Here is an 18,222-nt window from a genome sequence, read left to right on the forward strand (position 1 = left end):
TTAATTTGCGCCCCGGAGCTTGCCCAGATGCCCCTATTGCATTCTATGGATGTGTGAGAACCGAGCGGACCCTGTCGTTCGTTTGTGAAAATGTAGAGAAATCCTTCACCAAACCATATCGTCGTCCCTTAGCAACTGCTGCAGCCGCAGCAATAGCAGTGATCGTGTTTTTTTTTTTTTTTTTGCTTTCTTTCTCGGGAAGGAATCCAGCTAGGAGGCAGTCCTGCACCTACCCCCTTGATGTTTTCAACTCTACTGTTTGTTATATCATTTTCCATCCGTTTGTTCCCCCACTTCGATTGAGCTCAGCCATATCTATATGCACTGATCAACCGTTTGATATGAATGTATCGTATCGTTACGAGAATCGAGCTATAACCCGGAACCAGGATATAAAACGACTTTCTTAACGCTTGCCTTTGCCCTTCTGGGTCATCCTCCGGAAAGCCTCGTGACCGCTGTGACCAATGGGGCGATGATCGGTCGGCGCCTGGCCTGGGATATACGTGCTCTTGGGAGCAATAGTGTAGCTTGCGGGAAGACCGACGGGCCTGGCGCGGTTGTTGTTGCGTACTTCGGGAGCGAGGGCGCGCTCGCGCTCGATTTCGTAGCGGGACTTGCCGGCGGGACGCTGGGTCAGTGTCACTTGGGAGCTGCCGCCTTCGCGTTGGCCTAGCTTCACAGCACTAGTGAAGGAAGCAGGGGTTAGCATGGTTGGTTGTTAAGAGGAAGATGGATAAAAGAAACATACCCGACATCAATTTCACGCATCTCAATGTGACGTTTCTTGTAGTCGTCAGTCCTCTTCAGGATCAAGCGACTCCATTCGCCCAGCAACCGCTCCGCATCACGTTTGATGTCCGCGCTGGGGCTCTTGCTCTTGTTGTAGTAAACGACGACCTTGCCAATGCCGCTGCTTAAAAGCACATCTTTGTTGATGGGAAGCTTCATGAGCGCGCTCATGATGGCACGCTGAATGTTGTACGCAGGTAGACTTCCATCGTTCAGAGGTTCCAGGAAATATCTGACAGACTGGAGGAAGTTGATTTCGGGATCGAGTACGGAGTCCTGGATTGCGGTCCGGTTTAGAATCGCGGTAACTTGAGGTAGGAGCTTGAGCTTGTGCACGGCCGGCTGTTTTTGTTCGCGGGCTTCGTTGTCGGCTACGCAGGCCTTCTCCATGGCAACCTTGAGGTTTGCAATCTGTTCATCCGTCTCCTCTTCGAGGTCCTGTTTAAATGTCGGTCAATATGCGTGTATGACAAAGCCTGCACGTGGCATTGGGAGACTCCTTACGATATCGTCCTTCTTTCGCCTGCGCTTGGTGGGGTTCTTGACAGCAGCGTCAATGGCGCGTTCCAAAGCGCGCCGTCTGCGCTCGTCTGGGGTGAGGTTCTCTTCCTGCTGTGCTTCCTGCTCTTCTACCTCCTTCCTAGCACGCCGCTCGCCCTCAGCGCGGACCTTGCGTGGTCGGCGCTCACCGTCGTCATCCGCAGCGTCAACGTCATCGTCACCACGCGACCGCTTCTTGGGCCTCCGTCCTTCTTTTGGCTTCTTTGTCGTCTCTGTAGTCGTCTTCCTCCGCGCCTTCAGCTTCATGGCCACATTTTCGTCAATGTCAACGGGTCGGGAGCCGTAATCATCGCCAAACTCATTTTCGTCAATTTCGGACAAAACATCGGAATCCTTATCGTTGCCTCCATCGTTATCCTCGTCATTTCCTCCGTGATTGCTTCCGTCGTCCTGGTGTGTCTCGTTGACCTGGTCCTCATCGCGATGCTCAGTAGGTTCGGCAGCAGGGGAACCCGCCGGAGAAGCGGCGTCCGACATGGCTGTTGCTGAATGGGTGTTGATATGCTGATGCACGCGGGATAGTTCGTTGGGATATTTCAAGAGTGGACTTTCTTCCAGACGCAGAATCTATCGGCGGAAAAGAAGACGACGCAATGGTTGGAATTTCTTCGGTGTTTTGAGTGGCGGTTTGGTTGTTTTGCGTAAAAGACAATAGTTCAAGTCGGTTCAATTCTCCAATCCATCCCCAAACGAGGTGACGGGCTGGCCGCTTGGTCTGTGCGCTGTCTAGCCACGAGCAAATCTACCGCGCCGGGTGTTGCTGCGTCAGTGCAGTGATAGTTTGCACGGGGTGGCTTTACACGCTGTGGGGTGTCCCTACTACTTGAAGACACTCCAGGCACGCAGCAGAAGCCAGGGAGCTCGCTTACCTAGAGTAGGTACCTAGAAGACAGACAGTCACGACCAGGGCCAAATTATTTGGGACCGAATTCCATGTGTTTACTTTGGCGCGCCGTTGCCACCGACGACCGAACTTTTTGTCCTGGGTAACTTCCGCGGTATCCCTGACCTTTGGAAGCTTTGTATCCAAAGAAAAAAAAATAAGGGAGGACCATTTGACGTCGTCCCGCCCTCCTCTACTCTGCTCTCAACCATAAGACTGTCCATCCACCCATCAACTCCCCAAGACAAATGTGAACTTCCTAACACACCAACATCGACGCGCACGTCGACCGCCCCGTCATCATGGATCGCCGAGGAAACGAATCGCCAATGGAATGGGAATTTGATAACAAACCGCCCGTGGATCACACAAGTCCCTTTGCTTCTTTACTGTCAAAGCAACCACCACTATGTAGGTCGCACTCCTCTACAGCATGCGGCGCAACATACAAATGCCAACGCCTCTTCTTGAAATTGACTCTGCGGTGGCACAATTTCGGTTTCGTCTCCAATGCTATTCTCTAGTAGCTTCTTGCTGACAGGACGTCATCGCGCCAACAGCTTCGTTCAGTTCACAGCCATCAAAGACTAGCAACCCCACGTTCGGAGCCACCTCAGCTGCTCCCCAAAGCAACGTTGTCAACGAGCACCGCGATACCCTGAAACCTCCTAATACATCCTTCAATCCCCAACTACACAATAAGCCAACGGCGCCCCAGTTCCGAAACCCCGCCTTTACGACACCTCAGAAGCGACCCGATGAGCAGACGCTAGAGTCGCCCTCAGAGGCGAGTCCCGCCATGACGGACATCTCTGAAATGCCACCCGACACGCCAGAGACCATGTTCGATGACAGTTTCAGAATCCCAGCTACGGCTTATACACCACTACAAGCAGGCAAGGCCATGTTCAGCAGGCAATATTTTCAAAATGGGCGTCCTCGACAAGTAAGGAAGCGGAAACGCCAGCGCGGCGACCGAGACGTTGGAAGCGTACGATCTCGCCTCGACCATGCATCCGACGAATCTGATAATGACTGGGAGGAGGGCGTACGGCCTGGAAGGAGGCGGTCATCGACAGACAAGAATGCCAGTTCTGGCTGGCTTACCAGCTTCCTCGACACCGTCAGCAAATACCCTGCTGCTCCGGCGGTGCTCTCGAGATGGCTACAGTTCGTCATCAACACGTTCTTGATCGGCGTTATCCTGTTCGCAGTCTTCAGTTGTGTGATGGCTGTACGCAACGATCTTTCGCGGGCTGCTGACAGGGCTCGGTCAAATCTGATGCACGAAATATCGCAATGTACAAGCAATTACCATAAAAACTTGTGCGCTCCCAAGTTGAATCGAGCACCGGCTTTGGAGTTGCCCTGTAACGAATGGGAAGCGTGTATGAATCAGGACCCGTCGACTGTGATGATGACCCAGATCTCAGCAAGGAATATGGCCGAGATATTGAACGAATTCTTCACTATCATATCCTACAAAACCTGGGTAAGTTGGAGATTCGCGCACATTACCATGAATGGGCCCATCGCTAACTTGTACGAAGGGTTTTATCCTATCAGCATTCCTGGTCGCTATCATTGGTACCAATGTAGGATTCGGCTCCCTACGTGACTCCGGAGCTTTCAAACCATCGTCTCCCCGGAAGCGTGCAGAACCGGCACCAGTAGCAGCGCCGCCGCCGACTCCCCTTCATCCAATCTTTAGCACCCCAGCGTTTCACAATCCACAGCAGGCGTACATCTTTGCGCCCATCGAAACCCCGAGACGAGCTCGTCAGCAATTTTTCGACGAGGCGACCGACACTGATAATTCCCCCGATGTGAGAATGATGCTGCCTCCGCGAACCCCCCGAAGAAGTCCAAGCAAAGGGGAGAGAAGAAGGGGCTAGGGGTCGTGTTCACGGTTAGAGGGTTGTTGGATGCTGGACTCTTAGGAATACATGTCACCATTAGGTTAATTTTAGGCTAGCAGGACAATATTGACATGTTGGATGCCCCGCTGTGTAACACCAGTCCATATTGGGTATGTATCTCTTGAAGGGTTGAGCATCGATTGCTTTAGGTGCTTCGGTATACCGGAATGTGTAGGGGCGGCTTGAACTTGAACTTGATATATAACATATGTCTCCATACGTGCCACAACCGATGAGGGATTAAGGTTGCACTAACCCCACACTTTAACTCGCGAAACGTGCAGATCTCCGATCGGCAATGACCAAGCTGGTATGTCATGCATTCGACTGGCATGTTCCTGGCACGTGTGTGTCCTTTTGGTTCTTTTTTTTTTTTTTTTTTTTTTTTTCTCTTGATTATTAGGTGCTAGAAGTGTATGTTCACCGTACGAATGTTGACTCAGAAATAACCGTTGAGAATAACAGCAAATCGAGCTATTGCTCAAACATAATCAAACACTGTCAAATGTAAAAGGCAAAACTCAGCCAACCGTGTATAGTTTACAAATAAACGACTCTCCAGGCTCGGTTGTATGATAGAACAAGATGTGCAGAGAATGTCTACTTTCACGATAATTGGTGATGAAAGTGTTCCGATAAGTTCTGGTCTTTTAAACAGACTCTTACCTGACACACTCCAATACCTGAGACTGGATTTCTTGTCCTTCCCCTACTCCGACTGCGGCGCGACGTCAGTGGAGATATTCCAGGGTCCATCCACCACAGATTTCGGAAGCCGAAGGACACATGCAAACGCGGGCTTCAAGATGGATATTTCCACTTGCTCGGTGAGATATTAGGGGAACACAGCTATATACGTACAATAGCTGGTGCCTCTGACGGCAAGATACCCGATGGTTGCCAGATTCGCTCCATATGTTCCCTGGAGGCCAGTCAATCACCTATGGCAACCGCAACTCCCAGATGATCTGCATGATATGTACACATATTGTCGTGAACTGCTATCAGAATGACTCCAACCCTCCGTCTCAGCAGGAGATGAGCGAGCCTAAAAAGGAAAAAAGAAAAAAAAATGTATATGGACCATGCTCCAAGATGAGCTTACGCGGGTAACATCTACACTACAGACGGGATCGCGGGTAAGGACATAGGATATCTATACGGCAATCCTGGAGTTCTGTGTGGTGAGCTCGTAGGGTGAAGCTCGGGGCAATTCGGACATTTGCAGGAGCCGAGATCCCAAAACATGATCTCAAACCTGGCAACTTGGCTCGAGCCTGACTTCATCTGCTTTCACCTTGCCGTCGTGGGTTGAGGTTTGGTTGGTGTCCCACATTGTGGACCGTTAGTGGATAAGGCCGTCATCCCGTCATCAAATTTGATTGGATCCATGTCGTCTCCCCATTCCGCTCTCTTGACTCTCCAACTTCTTTTTTCCCCATCCTGGGAGGGGACTTGCAAGACACTCAGCCGCCACGCCGTCCCCGATCGCATCAGTTGCACCCCTCAGCTAAGCGCCCACCATCTTCCCACAGAGCCTGGCTTTTTAGTACCAGTACCAGGACGATCTGGGAACAGCATCGCGACATCGCGAGATGAGGTGCGCAGGCGCACATGGGAATTGCCATTGCCGATTCGTGATTCGCGGTAGAAAAGGTATGGAGAAGTTAGCTCCTCAGTTTTGTCACCACTACAACCGTCTTTTCCTCTGATCCCAACCGAAGCTCGAGGTACTATAACTCTTACCCTTTCTGGAAAAATACATCCGAGCGCGTTCGCGTCCGTTTCTCTCTCTCTCTCTCTCGCAAGCTCTTAACCATCGCAACTCGAGCTCCGGTTCTTATCCTATGTGCTACTTGCTCGTCCAATTCCTCGATCGCCGATGCAGACAGATTCCCGTCTTTAGTCCCCACCCATCGAAAGGCATGGAGCTACCTCGACGAGAAACTCTGCAACCTGCATTGCCATGCCGTTAACGAATCAACGTAATATCATCATCATCCCTGTCGCGAGCCAGGCCTTTTAGGAGTCAACGTCTTTTACGTCCCTGGTCCGTTCGTTAAGCCTTACACACGCTGGCAGCTCTCAATATTCACGCATATCTCAGCTTCACTTCCTTGTACCTTTCCTTTGGACGACATACCTACCGTCCGACCGAAAGCAATTCCTTGTGCCGCCGCCTCGTCTTCATCGCCCGGTCGTCATCCTTGCTCCCCCAGCACAGCATGTTAGTGCGCGTTGACGGGATCGTTTCCAGAGTATACCGTACGGTGCGCGGTATTTGAACACAGGCCGTGACGGCCGCCTTGAGACATGGATCCAATGGAAGGAGGAGGCAATCCAAGCGCAAGTGGGAGCCGTTCGGTCCTTCCTGCGACATCGCCCGCTCCCTCCACGACGGCCGGAGGAAACCGTCCTGCCTCTGCTTCCGCTTCTCAGCCCACGCCCTCCACCTCATCCTCCGGCCCGCCCACCGGTCCGCCCTCGGGTCCGCCCGCCAGCCAAACCGTCTCGAAACGCAAGAGAGGACTGGGACTTGTCACTCCAACGGCTTGCACCGAGTGCCGCAAGAAGCGCGCAAAGGTGTGTTAGTTTGGCTGGGAACTCTTTTGAGTCCTGGTCTCCCTTTCCCTTCCACTACCTGGGATGTCCCTAAATGGCCATTGGCTAATCCCCCCGATTGTTTTACAGTGCGACGGCGAGAAGCCTTGTGCTCGATGTAAATATCAGAACACCGAATGTGTTTACGAAGTCCCTGTCCGCCAGTCCAAGGACACACTGAGAAACGAGATCGAACAGCTGAGGCGCGAGCAACGGAACAACGAGCATGTGATAAACGCCCTCAGGCGTACGGATAAATGGGACGGGGTTTTACAGCGTTTGCGCAACGGCCAGAGCATTGATATGATATCCTCGTGGCTGGAGGGGACGCTTCCCTCGGGCGGTGGCACACTTCCTTCCATCGATCGATTAGTCGGGTCAGCTCCCGGTGCCTTTAATTTCTCGGGCGACCCAGCTGGGTCTTATGGCGGCGCTATTCCAGGTTTGGCTCCCATCAGCCGATTTCCAGGTCAAGGGCTGCCAGGCCAGCACCCTACTACGGGTCCGCATCAGCTGGCTGAGTTTCAACCAAGCCAGTACCAACTGGTTCAAGGCCATCCAGGTCAATTCCCGCGGGCTATCAGACATGATCCCGAGCCTCATAGTCTCTGGAACGGCCAGCTCTCCTCTCATTCTCAGACGGTGCGTGGCAACTCGCAGTCAAAGGCCATGAGCTGGACTTCGGAAAATGGGCAGCAATCGCAGTCGAGAGCGGAATCGTGGGCGGAAGCTCGGGCTGGCGTCAACTCAGAAAACCAGAGATTCCGCGGTTTTGACCAAGTACTTGCTACCGAGGCACTGCATTCGCGGGCACCGCCTACTACATGGACGACCATCACTTCGGATGACGGTCTTGTTCAACATCTGCTGGCGCTGTACTTTTGCTGGGAGTACCCCACATTTGCGTCGCTCAGCAAAGAACACTTCCTCAAGGACTTTATGGACGGGCGGCCTCGCTTTTGCTCGTCCCTATTAGTGAATGCGCTTCTGGCGTTGGGTTGCCGGTTTTCCAGCCAGCCTAGTACTCGCGCGAACCCGAACGACCCGTATTCGTCGGGTGATCACTTCTTCAAGGAATGCCAGCGACTATTTTATCAAGAAGAAAACCATCACACGCTAACTACCATTCAAGCCTTGGGTATAATGTCCATCAGAGAGGCAAGTTGTGGTCGTGATTCTGAGAGTTGGTACTACGCCGGACAGAGTATCCGACTGGCGATAGAGATGGGACTGCATCGGGTTCAAGATGACGGCAAGGATTGTGACGAGAGTGCGGTTCAAGCAGCCACATTCTGGGGTGCATTTGCGCTCGACCAGTGAGTCCAGTACATCCCGCCGAATTGCCACGCGGCGTTTGTCTAATGGTGAAATGTGATAGTGCTTGGTCGTTGGCCACCGGCTCGCTCCCCCAGTGCTCGTGCTTCCCACAGCTGCCTCCGAAGCCCGCTATCATCGATGACATTGAGGCCTCGCTCTGGATTCCATATACAGATGATGGTAAGAATTTATCATTTTTGGAGGTCGTGCTTGGAGGTAAGCTGATGAGCGGTACAGGCGCTCCTCTGCACCAATCGTGCGAACAACCGTCTAATGTTCGATCGGTGTACAAATGCTTCTGTGAATTAAGCGAGCTAGTTCACCAATCATTATTCGTCCTTCACTCCCCTGGCCGGCCGCTTACGAGCAGAGATCTGCTCAAGATATATACACAGTATTTGAACTGGTATGATAGGATACCAGAGGTGTTGCGACTTGGCCATAACTTCACTCCCGCTGTGTTGTTCGCGCAGTAAGTTTATAGATCTCTGGTCCGTTGCAAGATTTGAGAGGCGTTTCTAATACTGGACATAGCATGTATTATCACTTTGCCATTCTTCTCCTGTTCCGGCCGTTGATCAAACTTCGCATTGTTGGATCGAGCATTTCTCCGCGTGATGTGTGTATACAGGCAGCCGATGCCATATTGGGGCTTGTGCGCTCGTACTCGCAATTGTACACGTTAAGACGGACGCCATCATTTGTCCCTTACTTTGTGCTCACGTCCTCCATCATGCACCTGGCGATTGGGGCCACGACCTCAGTACCGTCCGACCCCGCCGGAGGCATAGGTCAAGCGGAACCCAATGACCATGGCCATCCGAGGTTTGATCCTCGCGTTGGCGAAGCCATAAGTCGAGGAATTGCCGATCTTACGGAGATGGCACCATGTCACCACTTCGCCGAACAAGCGCTCAACATACTGAAGTACCTGGCCAAGAAGTGGAATATTGATGTGGACATCAAGACGATAGGTGGAGAGGACGGCCAGCAACGTATCAGGGTCGACCGCTATCAAACCACTCGACCGGTTACAAACAGCCTCAATTTCTTCGTTCCCGAAGTTACCGAGGAAGACTTCAACTGCAAATGGGGAGAGGGGGTAGAATCAGGACACGGTTCAGCGACCAGAACGGAAATTCAGCCTGGAAGTGATAAGCATACGGCCAGCGCTACGGAAAATCCCCTGTTCTGGCCGTTTCCGATGCAAGGACGTCCGATGCTGGCAACGGGCCCTGAACTGTTGAAAAGTGGTTTTGAGCTTATCTAGCGTGATACAGATCGCCCACAGGCTGTGGATAAGCCCATAAGACTGTTGGCCGAGTCGATTGCCGGCAGTGATGTGGGCAATATTGCTAAAGGGTAGTCAGCGGCTGAGGAAAGAATGCCTTCAAAATCCGGCCAGTCGAGCAGAGCACTTGGCCAACCACCCAAGGGCGCACATCAAAGCATTCCGAGGCAAGATTCTGTTTCAGGTGTTTCGTTTATACTGCAGCCTGTCACGGATCTTTTATAGGCCACTTTTTGGGATGCACCGAGGAGCTCAATAGGGAAGGGAACAAGGGCGAGAAAAAGTGAGGCTCAGCATTTGAGCGGCGAAGTCGGAAAGATGCGATGTATCAAGACTGCGAAGGAAGCAGCGATTTCTAGGGTGGTTGGAGCATGGCACTTGCATTGAAGAGTACGTCTAGAGGCTACCGATGAGTGGAAGTTATGTTGTGCAATTGCATAAGGGGGGCAAGAACAGCAACAAACGCGAGTGGAATTCATCAACTGTACAAATTTGCGCCATGTAAAGAGACGGGAGTTTGAGGTTAGGGCACGACATTATGGCGCTTGGGGCGTGCTACAAAGTTTGGGAGTGTGTTTTGTGTTACTGGGTTACCATTCGATACCCCTATGTCGTCTGAGGCATACGAACAATCTCTTTTCATTTTTGAAAGGAGGAAAAATAAATTAAAATAAAAATAACAATGTAGTAGATCATCATGGCTGGAAAGGGTACTCGGACACGAAGATGTTTTAACCGCTGTGCATGTGCGATGCGGTGATCAGGGTTGCATGTACTATATAAATGTGCAAGGTAGCGCGTTTACCGCGTCTTCTGGAGGTTTGACAACTTCCAATCTGAGATTCATCAACATGCTGTCCAAATCAAACATATCGTTTTTTTTTTTTGTTTTTTTTTGAATATGTATTCTATCCACTTCGGTCGGCGGCGATGTTGCATATTCTCAACCCCAGGCAGGGACCGATGAGACGGCGACAGCCAAGGTCGCATCAGAGAAAAGGAAACAAACAATCAGCCAACAGGATCTCGGAACCTCTCAGGGGCGTTGTTCCGTCTTGTTCATTGGTCGCCCACCGGAGCACACCCACAGTAACCCATGCTGCAGGCGAGCGAGGCGAGGAAGGGGTTCATCGGCTTTTCTTGGGTGCCTTTGGGTGTTTCGAAACAGCTGACGCCTTGTTTCGGATGCTACCTCGCTGACCAATCACAGCGCAAAGAGGCGCTTCTCCGTCCCCAGGGTTGGAACCCTTGCCGAACTTGTCCTCCATGCTCTGCAATCCAATCTTCAACCCTTTCATTCCCGTCCGTCTGGATCGATTTTGCCTTTCTTCGGCTTCTGACTGACCAGTCAAGATGCGACGCCTCTCGACGCCTTGTTAACATGATACATGCACGGGCATCAGAATGATCTGTATACTTTATGAAGACGGCAGGTCCTCTGTTCATCACCTCGAATCCGCAGCAAGACTCTAACTCGACGTGGTGAGACTGACGATAATCGTCAGCTGTTCGACCCGTTTTCCCGTTTTCACAACCTTGAACGAGTGCAGCATTGAGTTCCCGTCCGTTGTCTTCTTAATTGCTGACCGCCGACGACGACGCACATTCAAGGTCTCATTTTCATACAAGCATGCATGCTCCATCTATCTTTGGCCGGGCTCTCACCTGAGTCGAGCGAGTCATATCATCCAGTGGACGTGAGGTTTATGAGATGGACCATGGAGAAGAACCCGAAATACGTGAATGGGGCGCGCCGCCGTCTCACTTCTTTCCGTCCAGGTCAAGCCTTTAATTCGCTGGACTGTCTCGTGGAGATTGCAGCCTCTTTTGCTCCCAAGTCTCTTCGTTTTCGCTACCATCCCTGCCTGGTACACTATCTTCGCCGCAGCGTTCCATTGCTTTCGCGTCCCTCTTATTACTACTCGTGCTACCAACAAGGGGGTATAACCTTTTGTTTTATCCCCTCCCATCCCCTTCGCTTCCCGCGCCGCTCGGATGAAGCGCCTGCGCTTGTCTGTCGAACCTTCTTCCTCTGATCTTGTCTCCTACCTATGTACATATGTATGGTGAAGGTACCAATTTTCATGTTCATGATCGGCAGTCCTGTTTTCACCCCCATAAAACACAGCAAAACGCCATTTCTCACAGTGACCCATTCCGCGAGTTTTTATTGAAACGGCGTTTTCTGGCACGCCCAGCAGTTCAACCATTCAAAAGCAACGGGTTTTTATCCCCGTGCATCAACCAACAGTCTAGCTGCGGCTCGACTACATGTTGACACCCTGACTAAATCCGGAATATCGCGCAACGAGCTTTTATCCGCTTTCTTGGAGGGTTATAATAAGGGGGTGTGTTAACTCGGCCTGCCCCTAACTCCAGCCAAACAGCCATCGACTAACCATGAATCAGGAGTTCCTTCGACACTGGTGATACACAACACATTCTTCTCTTTTCTCACCGCAGGAGCAGCGCGCTTCGACGATAAACGACATGAGCCGTCACAACTCCGTATCGACAACCAGTTCGGGGTCATCAGGAAGGGCAAGCATCTCATCAGAGGCAACCTCAACGAGTTCAGTTTCATCCCAGAACACTTACGACATAAACACTTCGCCTTCAGTCAAAACCGCACTATCAGTCCTTGGAGGATTCAAGATCAACAACCAAGGTGCCGCTAAACCCCAAGGCCCTTACTGGTGCATACCCTGCAATGTCAGTTTCCAGCGCAAGGTCGACTGGATGAGGCACGAGGACGAATTCCACGACCGACATAAGCGTTACCCCTGCCCGGACTGTAACAGCATCTTCTGGGGCGCCAACACCTTCAACCAACATCACAAGAACGCCCACGGGTGCAGGACCTGCCCTCACGCTGAGCAAGTGGTCCGGTATACGCAACGGAGGACGGCGTGGGCCTGTGGATTCTGTGGGGCGTTCATGGGCGCCAGTCATCGATTTGTCGACCATGTAGCGAAGCACTACGAAGATAATCACAACAAAGCGCACTGGAATCATAGTCTGGTAATCTACGGCCTGCTTCATCAGCCGGTGGTCCACCAAGCATGGAAGGAGTTGTTTGCGCAGTTGTATGGACACATGGCACGCGATGAACAGCCCATCTTGGGGTGGGATGCGCAAACGACGGGACACGCTCAGGGGTTCTTGGAGGGGCAGGCTCCGGGGAAGTTGCAGGATTTGCTGGAATTCTTCAAGGGTGGACGAGAGGAGGCGAAACGGCTTGCGAGGTTAAGTCATGACCAGGCTATCATTCGGTCACGCCAGGGAGTGGCTATTACGGCGATTCGGGTACCTGTTCCCAAGCGATCAACGGTATCAACGGAATCACTCAGGCACAAGTCGATACTGCAGCAGCAGCAGCAGCAGCAATTCGATAGACGCAACAGTGCCACTAGCGGCAACACCGTATTCCCTCAACCCCGACACCACCAACAACAGCAGCAACACCACCAAGTACAACCACAACAGGAACCCACATTCCAAAAACAACGATCATTCTCTCTCCCGTTTACCACCACCACCACTACCACCATCACCACCTTACCCCAATTCCCCAACCCACCAACAAACAAATACTCCCACCTCCATTCCCACAGCCTTAAATTCTCCCTACCTGTGGGAACTATATACGAAACCCCCGACGCAGCGTCGACAACAACGACAGTTGACTTTTTCAAGAACACACTTGCCGCCACCGCGACTATGACGGCTACGTCTAATAGGCAACACCAACTAGATCTACAAGATCAACAACAACAACAGCAGCAGCAGCAGCAACAACAAAATCGATTTACGATACCTCCTCTTAATCTTTCCAAGGATGGTTTTTTTGACAACATGGATATTAAGATTTAGGATTGGAGCAGTATTACTAGTATGGTGGTGATAGTGAATGATCGGGCATATGGGTTTCCGGTGCCGGGGGTGTTGAGTGTTGACAGGGTTGGGGAGTGGAGGTGCTGAGGGGTGGTGAGCGTGGATGATGGAGACGACGAGATCTTAAAACAGTCAGGTCATAGAGCAAAGTGGGGAGAAGTGGCAGAGGAAAGGAGAAAGTTTCCCGTATGATGTGTTGCGATGAGATGAGAAGCAGTCTGGAGAAAGCTATGAAAGCCAAGAGAAGTTAGTTCAGGATACTATATTGGATAATACCACAATTGAAGATTCATGAAGAAAACTGAACTACTTCATTTAGTCTAGCTTGATTATGAAAGCCGTAAATTGTCTGCGTTCGTAGTACTAAATTTCCATTGAGTTGGGGACGTGTCAATTATCACAACTAAATGTCCTCTCTCATTTCATTCGGGCCTTCCATCTCCTCAACCCTACTAGACACGCAGTCTCTCACCGCATGGAGAATTCCATAGATGCGGGTGGGTGAACGAGTGATCACCAACCTGAGACTGAAACGAAGCCGCGTCAGCCACTTTTCAGGTGACTTGATGGAACCAAACCAAAAGTCTGATAATGGAAGTCGATACTCACTCCCTCAGTCTGATAGTTACCTCAAGTCCTCGGACAAGAGACGGGTGTGTGCCAACAGTTCGAAATTGGAGTATGGGCGTTGAGAGATCCCCACGTACATCATACGTTCGAGTGATTTTCAGGGCAAGTGCGAACGTCTTGGAAGTTCGAGGATTGGGTAGGTAACTGCTGGCTGGACCTTCCTCCTCTCCGGTAGAGGTACCTCTACGGCTACTACTCCACCAACAACCTAAGCAAGTCGTCCCGCTGCTGGATGGAATGGAAACCGGCACGTGTCAAGGTATCGCCCCGATGTGAGCGGTGCCGGTTCTGTCGGAGACCAGACGGAACTTCACCTTCGTTTCACATGATGCAACTCTACGTTAGTAGTCGCCGCTGCCTTTCCGCTTTCTGCCTCCTCTCGTCCACGTTTCGCTCATGTGGCCGTATATGGAGTTCGTCGGGCCCAATCCAAATCTTGCCATAAATCCTGGGCGTGGGGGCGATCGATCGAACTATCGGTCGTTCACCTACCTACTTGACGCCTATAACAACAGAAGGCAGCCGTCATCGATGCAGTGACTAATATCTCAGGCTGACTTTGACCAGGTAGGGGTGGGAATTGGGAGTCTTGGGACTACTTTGCTGGCATGGCTTCGGTCCCGGGATGGGACGGTTGGTACCGTATCCTCGTGAGGGGATGGCTTCAGGTGTTGATCTTAGCCTGGCCTTAAGAGGCTTTTCGTTTTTTAAACCTTCCAAATGAAACAATCATCACTATTTATTTGAAGAGAGACAGCATCCAAGTAGGAAACTCAACATCTGTCCCCAAGAGCCATACATGAACTGCTGTCCACTAATACTATCCAAGACCTTCAGCTCTCCGCATCTCTGATATCCAAGCAGTCTCTTCGTTGGCCTCGCCATAATGTCTCCAATACACGCCACCCACTCCATGGATAGCAAAAAGCTCCCAGGTCAACGGAGCGTCAATCATCGAAGCGAAACCGCCCCAAGCATCGCCTACTCTGATGCCAGCCGAGAAAAGCACCAGCATCCGCAAACCCAACCCAAGCCACTACAAGAGCAACAGCAGCAGCTGCAAGACTATCTTGTTGGAAACAGGAGTTGCAAGCCGACAACGACCCCCATCGAGTGTTGGCTGAAGGAAGATACCCGAGAGCAGCCTTGGACTGATCTCCGTGTTCCAGGAATTTTACCACAGTCAGGGACATGGATTGAGGAGTTATCACCAGAGGTAGTAGAGCTGGATGATTTGACTCTGAACCTAGATCTGGAGCAGTTATCGCTTTCCAACTTTGATGGTGTCGATGTGGGAAGCGAGTCAACTCCCTGCGGCTGAGGCGTCACCATTGTTATCCTCCTCATCTAACACGGAGTCTTCTTCGTCGTCAATCACAGCGAGAGGTTGTGACGAGGCGGAACTCCGTTCATGTTGCTAGTGGAGGGTCTTTGATGGATTCAAACGGCCATTTTACCCTAGGTATCGTCTGTCGTGCCACTTTGAATGCATTCGATGCGGGGCGTCCTGAGCATGACAGCGATTCTTTGAAAGCTTTAACAAAGAAGTAGAAAGGGGAGATTTGCTTTGAAGAAGAAGAGACGTTCATTTCGGCTACTCTGAGCGGTAGTGAGGTTGTTACAGCGATGTAATGGTTGGATGGCTCAAGCTTTGAGATTCCCACATTTTCCACTCTTTTTGCAATACAGCGAGCGACAGAGCCTGCTTTCTTGTCTTCCTGTATACTCCGAGTCCCGATCTAACACCATGTATACGCAGCCCGCGTCTACATTTCCGACTATTAGGTAGTTAACTACCTAGCAATGGCGTTCGTTCTCCTCTCCAATGATCCTAATTCACCGCGCTGTTATGGTACCAAAGACAGGGCGCACAAAGATCGTGTGTGTAGAGGTATCCGCAGGTTCGCTACTACTTCACTACCCAAAACGACCTAGTTTCAGGGTCTCAAAATGATTGAACCCAGAAAATGGCTTCGGACGGATTGACAATGTGACTTTGCACCCAGATTTGATGACAGTTAAGTATACGACTACGCAATCAACACTAACAGGACTCGGACATGAACATGTGATTCTTTGGTACTGAAAGCTCCCGCGCATGTCAATCATCGGCCGAGGAACCGTGGAAAAATGCTCTAGCAACGCGCCTCAGCCAAGGATTACCTGAAGCCAAAATCCTCATCATTGATGCAGAAGGGAAAGGAGGGAAGAAGAGGTGGTGAGGGTTCCGACAAGGGAGAGGATGATGACGAGGAGGAGGAGGAGAGGGGGAAGGACGGGAGTGTGAAGAATCAGCGAGTGTTGATTTTGGAACGGTAATTAGGAAGAGCGAATGGGGCAAAAACATATCGGGGCTGTGGTTTAATTGATGATGTGCTCCGCCCTTTTCGAAATGCCAATCAAAGAGGGGTGCTTGTGAAGGACGAAGAGTAAGAAAGGGCTTTTTGGTCGGAAGAAAGAAAGCTGGTGGTCTGTGGAAGGGTCAGCCTATCTACTGCATACATACTGCTGTGGTATCCACCAAATTGACGTGGACCGTATAGAAGAGCGTTGCGTGTTAAGCTATCAACCATCATTAACAGCTGCATGGCGCAGCGGAAGCGCGCCGGGCTCATAACCCGGAGGTCACTCGATCGAAACGAGTTGCAGCTATATGACAATTTCTTTTTTCTATTTTGACTTCTAAACGAGCCGCTTCTTCTCGTGGACGTCTCTTTACTGAATCTTTTTTCCACTCTTATAATCAACTTTTTTTTCATGTTTTTTTTCATTTTTTTTTTTCACATTATTATCATTTTTGTATTCCAACAGCGCAATACTTTGAACCCTTACCCAGTCACAGTCCTAACCGCATTCAACATTGGACGAAGTGCCCCGACGCCCTGCTTCATGTCGGCGCGCTACGCGGCTGCAGACATGGATGGCACTGCAATGTAAAGGGAACTGCACGATTTAGCGTGGATAAGGGACCTCTTGGTCGCTCCTTGGCGAGTAACATCATGATGAGGGGCAGCTTTCAGGTGATGCTGTTTGGATACCACTCTTTCTTGTCTTGCATTTTTGTGATCCGGTACTCGGGAAGCGCGCAGGTCTTCCATTCTTTGGAATTTGTTTCTCCGTGCAATGGTCACACCATACGAGTAATATCATCTTTGAAAGTTCGTCCGTCATCGAGCTCGTTGAACAGAGACCCCAAAGTACATCGCCGGCATGATGTGTGTGTGGATGGGCGGCAGTGCATCATCGCCATCAGCAAATCGAGAAGAAATGGGCAACACGACAAGCAGGAATCCCGCACCAGCGGAGTGCCATTGGAGTGGGGGAACAGCTCGCTACGGCTGTGGTTGGTTGGCGCCTGGGTTTCACACTGCAGTAGATCAAAGACATGGTGTGCTGCTCCAAGGGTTCGGTTCCCGCTTGTGATTGTGAATGTGTGGTGGTGCTTCAAAGATAAAGAAAGAGGCAAGCAGCCAACAAGTTCACGAGACCGTTGAAAAGGCGTGTGTATCTTCCGTTCTTCCGTCTCTCTCATTTTCTCTCCTTTCTTCTGCCCGCATGATGCATTGCAGAAAGCTGCTGTGGAGAGAGCTCTAGACAGAGCTATCAGGCCGAGAGAGCAAAGGACGAAAACCGAAGAAATCGGTAGTGTCGTGTAACGCCGGAAGAATTGGAGTTCCAAGCACTTGTGGTGTCTCGGGCATCGACGTGAACGGAAGCACACCTCTTTAGGTTCACGACGTGGTTACACAAAACGCGCGACGTCTTATCTCGACCTCCAATACGGCCTGTAAACAACAGGGCAGTCCAAAGACAAGAAAGAACAAGGGCGAGATATCCAAATCAAGGCCGGAAAGCTGGGACGAAGCAGACGGGATGGATGTTCCAACAACAGGTCCCGCCCGTGCAGATGCAAACCCTGACCCACCGGACGCTGCCATCATCCCAACTTCAAAACAACAGGATAATCCTCGTCATGAAGAGACAGCAACAGAGACCGCCGCCGAGTCCAGCCTGTTTTCCAAGGCCATTCTCTGGTCGCAATCACAGTGGCAGTCACAACTGACGACGACGCGCGGCAGGTCCGGCAGTAGACCACGACGACCGCCATCCTCCTCCGGTTCCGTATCTCCGCGCCGAATAACACCAAGCGCAACATCACCACCACCGCCGCCTCTCGCTATCCATACCGGCGATCCCAGCAGCACCCACGACGGCAACGTGAATTACTATCATCATCCACTTTCAACCAGATTCGACGGTCGCGGCCATTACAGCCACCGTCGCCTACCTTCGTGTTTTCATGACACCACTTTCGGTCTTACTCAGCCAGACAT

At 51.3% G+C, this 18,222-nt stretch overlaps 7 protein-coding genes and 1 non-coding gene across 8 annotated transcripts; 6 read left to right on the forward strand and 2 right to left on the reverse strand.

Moving 5' to 3' along the window:
• Positions 1–167: 167 nt before the first annotated feature.
• B0T23DRAFT_332548 (uncharacterized protein) lies at positions 168–2,066 on the reverse strand. The gene is made up of 3 exons (XM_062835743.1): positions 1,297–2,066; positions 752–1,230; positions 168–686 (listed from the first exon to the last, which is right to left on the reverse strand). Exons 1-3 carry the CDS (start codon positions 1,828–1,830, stop codon positions 407–409), a joined length of 1,293 nt encoding a protein of 430 aa, XP_062695329.1. The 5' UTR covers positions 1,831–2,066; the 3' UTR covers positions 168–406.
• Positions 2,067–2,237: 171 nt separating this feature from the next.
• B0T23DRAFT_373399 (Di-sulfide bridge nucleocytoplasmic transport domain-containing protein) lies at positions 2,238–4,319 on the forward strand. The gene is made up of 3 exons (XM_062836793.1): positions 2,238–2,647; positions 2,797–3,728; positions 3,787–4,319. Exons 1-3 carry the CDS (start codon positions 2,539–2,541, stop codon positions 4,129–4,131), a joined length of 1,386 nt encoding a protein of 461 aa, XP_062695330.1. The 5' UTR covers positions 2,238–2,538; the 3' UTR covers positions 4,132–4,319.
• Positions 4,320–6,477: 2,158 nt separating this feature from the next.
• Positions 6,478–9,343, forward strand: B0T23DRAFT_309626 (fungal-specific transcription factor domain-containing protein; the record flags this gene model as incomplete). Its single annotated transcript, XM_062834534.1, has 5 exons — positions 6,478–6,738; positions 6,847–8,072; positions 8,135–8,289; positions 8,446–8,545; positions 8,608–9,343. 5 exons carry the CDS (start codon positions 6,478–6,480, stop codon positions 9,341–9,343), a joined length of 2,478 nt encoding a protein of 825 aa, XP_062695331.1.
• A 2,347-nt stretch (positions 9,344–11,690) lies between these two features.
• On the forward strand, positions 11,691–13,564 carry B0T23DRAFT_332556 (uncharacterized protein). The gene has a single exon (XM_062835744.1). It carries the CDS (start codon positions 11,855–11,857, stop codon positions 13,235–13,237), a length of 1,383 nt encoding a protein of 460 aa, XP_062695332.1. The 5' UTR covers positions 11,691–11,854; the 3' UTR covers positions 13,238–13,564.
• A 979-nt stretch (positions 13,565–14,543) lies between these two features.
• Positions 14,544–15,526, forward strand: B0T23DRAFT_373405 (uncharacterized protein). The gene has a single exon (XM_062836794.1). It carries the CDS (start codon positions 14,775–14,777, stop codon positions 15,207–15,209), a length of 435 nt encoding a protein of 144 aa, XP_062695333.1. The 5' UTR covers positions 14,544–14,774; the 3' UTR covers positions 15,210–15,526.
• Positions 15,527–15,536: 10 nt separating this feature from the next.
• On the reverse strand, positions 15,537–16,455 carry B0T23DRAFT_373406 (uncharacterized protein; the record flags this gene model as incomplete). Its single annotated transcript, XM_062836795.1, has 1 exon — positions 15,537–16,455. A coding segment is annotated over exon 1 (242 nt), but the record flags the coding sequence as incomplete, so codon positions are not given.
• Positions 16,456–16,468: 13 nt separating this feature from the next.
• B0T23DRAFT_t78 lies at positions 16,469–16,540 on the forward strand. Its single transcript has one exon. It is a non-coding gene; the product is annotated as a tRNA-Met (tRNA).
• A 120-nt stretch (positions 16,541–16,660) lies between these two features.
• On the forward strand, positions 16,661–17,572 carry B0T23DRAFT_74270 (uncharacterized protein). The gene has a single exon (XM_062841725.1). The coding sequence runs from the start codon at positions 16,888–16,890 to the stop codon at positions 17,380–17,382; it is 495 nt and encodes a 164-aa protein (XP_062695335.1). The 5' UTR covers positions 16,661–16,887; the 3' UTR covers positions 17,383–17,572.
• Positions 17,573–18,222: the final 650 nt, after the last annotated feature.

Source organism: Neurospora hispaniola (genome assembly GCF_033458365.1).
Source record: "Neurospora hispaniola strain FGSC 10403 chromosome Unknown B0T23scaffold_2, whole genome shotgun sequence".
Classification (NCBI taxonomy): Eukaryota; Fungi; Ascomycota; class Sordariomycetes; order Sordariales; family Sordariaceae; genus Neurospora; species Neurospora hispaniola.

What these genes read in the sequence shown, in the direction of transcription:
- B0T23DRAFT_332548 (XM_062835743.1), bottom strand. Translation starts at nt 1,830, where the DNA reads ATGTCGGACGCCGCTTCTCCGGCGGGTTCCCCTGCTGCCGAACCTACT. An exon ending in GGCGAAAGAAGGACGATATC is followed by an intron (nt 1,231 to 1,296) that starts GTAAGGAGTCTC and finishes ACATTTAAACAG; the next exon opens with GACCTCGAAGAGGAGACGGA. An exon ending in ATGCGTGAAATTGATGTCGG is followed by an intron (nt 687 to 751) that starts GTATGTTTCTTT and finishes TTCCTTCACTAG; the next exon opens with TGCTGTGAAGCTAGGCCAAC.
- B0T23DRAFT_373399 (XM_062836793.1), top strand. Translation starts at nt 2,539, where the DNA reads ATGGATCGCCGAGGAAACGAATCGCCAATGGAATGGGAATTTGATAAC. An exon ending in GTCAAAGCAACCACCACTAT is followed by an intron (nt 2,648 to 2,796) that starts GTAGGTCGCACT and finishes TCGCGCCAACAG; the next exon opens with CTTCGTTCAGTTCACAGCCA. An exon ending in TCATATCCTACAAAACCTGG is followed by an intron (nt 3,729 to 3,786) that starts GTAAGTTGGAGA and finishes ACTTGTACGAAG; the next exon opens with GGTTTTATCCTATCAGCATT.
- B0T23DRAFT_332556 (XM_062835744.1), top strand. Translation starts at nt 11,855, where the DNA reads ATGAGCCGTCACAACTCCGTATCGACAACCAGTTCGGGGTCATCAGGA.
- B0T23DRAFT_373405 (XM_062836794.1), top strand. Translation starts at nt 14,775, where the DNA reads ATGTCTCCAATACACGCCACCCACTCCATGGATAGCAAAAAGCTCCCA.
- B0T23DRAFT_74270 (XM_062841725.1), top strand. Translation starts at nt 16,888, where the DNA reads ATGATGAGGGGCAGCTTTCAGGTGATGCTGTTTGGATACCACTCTTTC.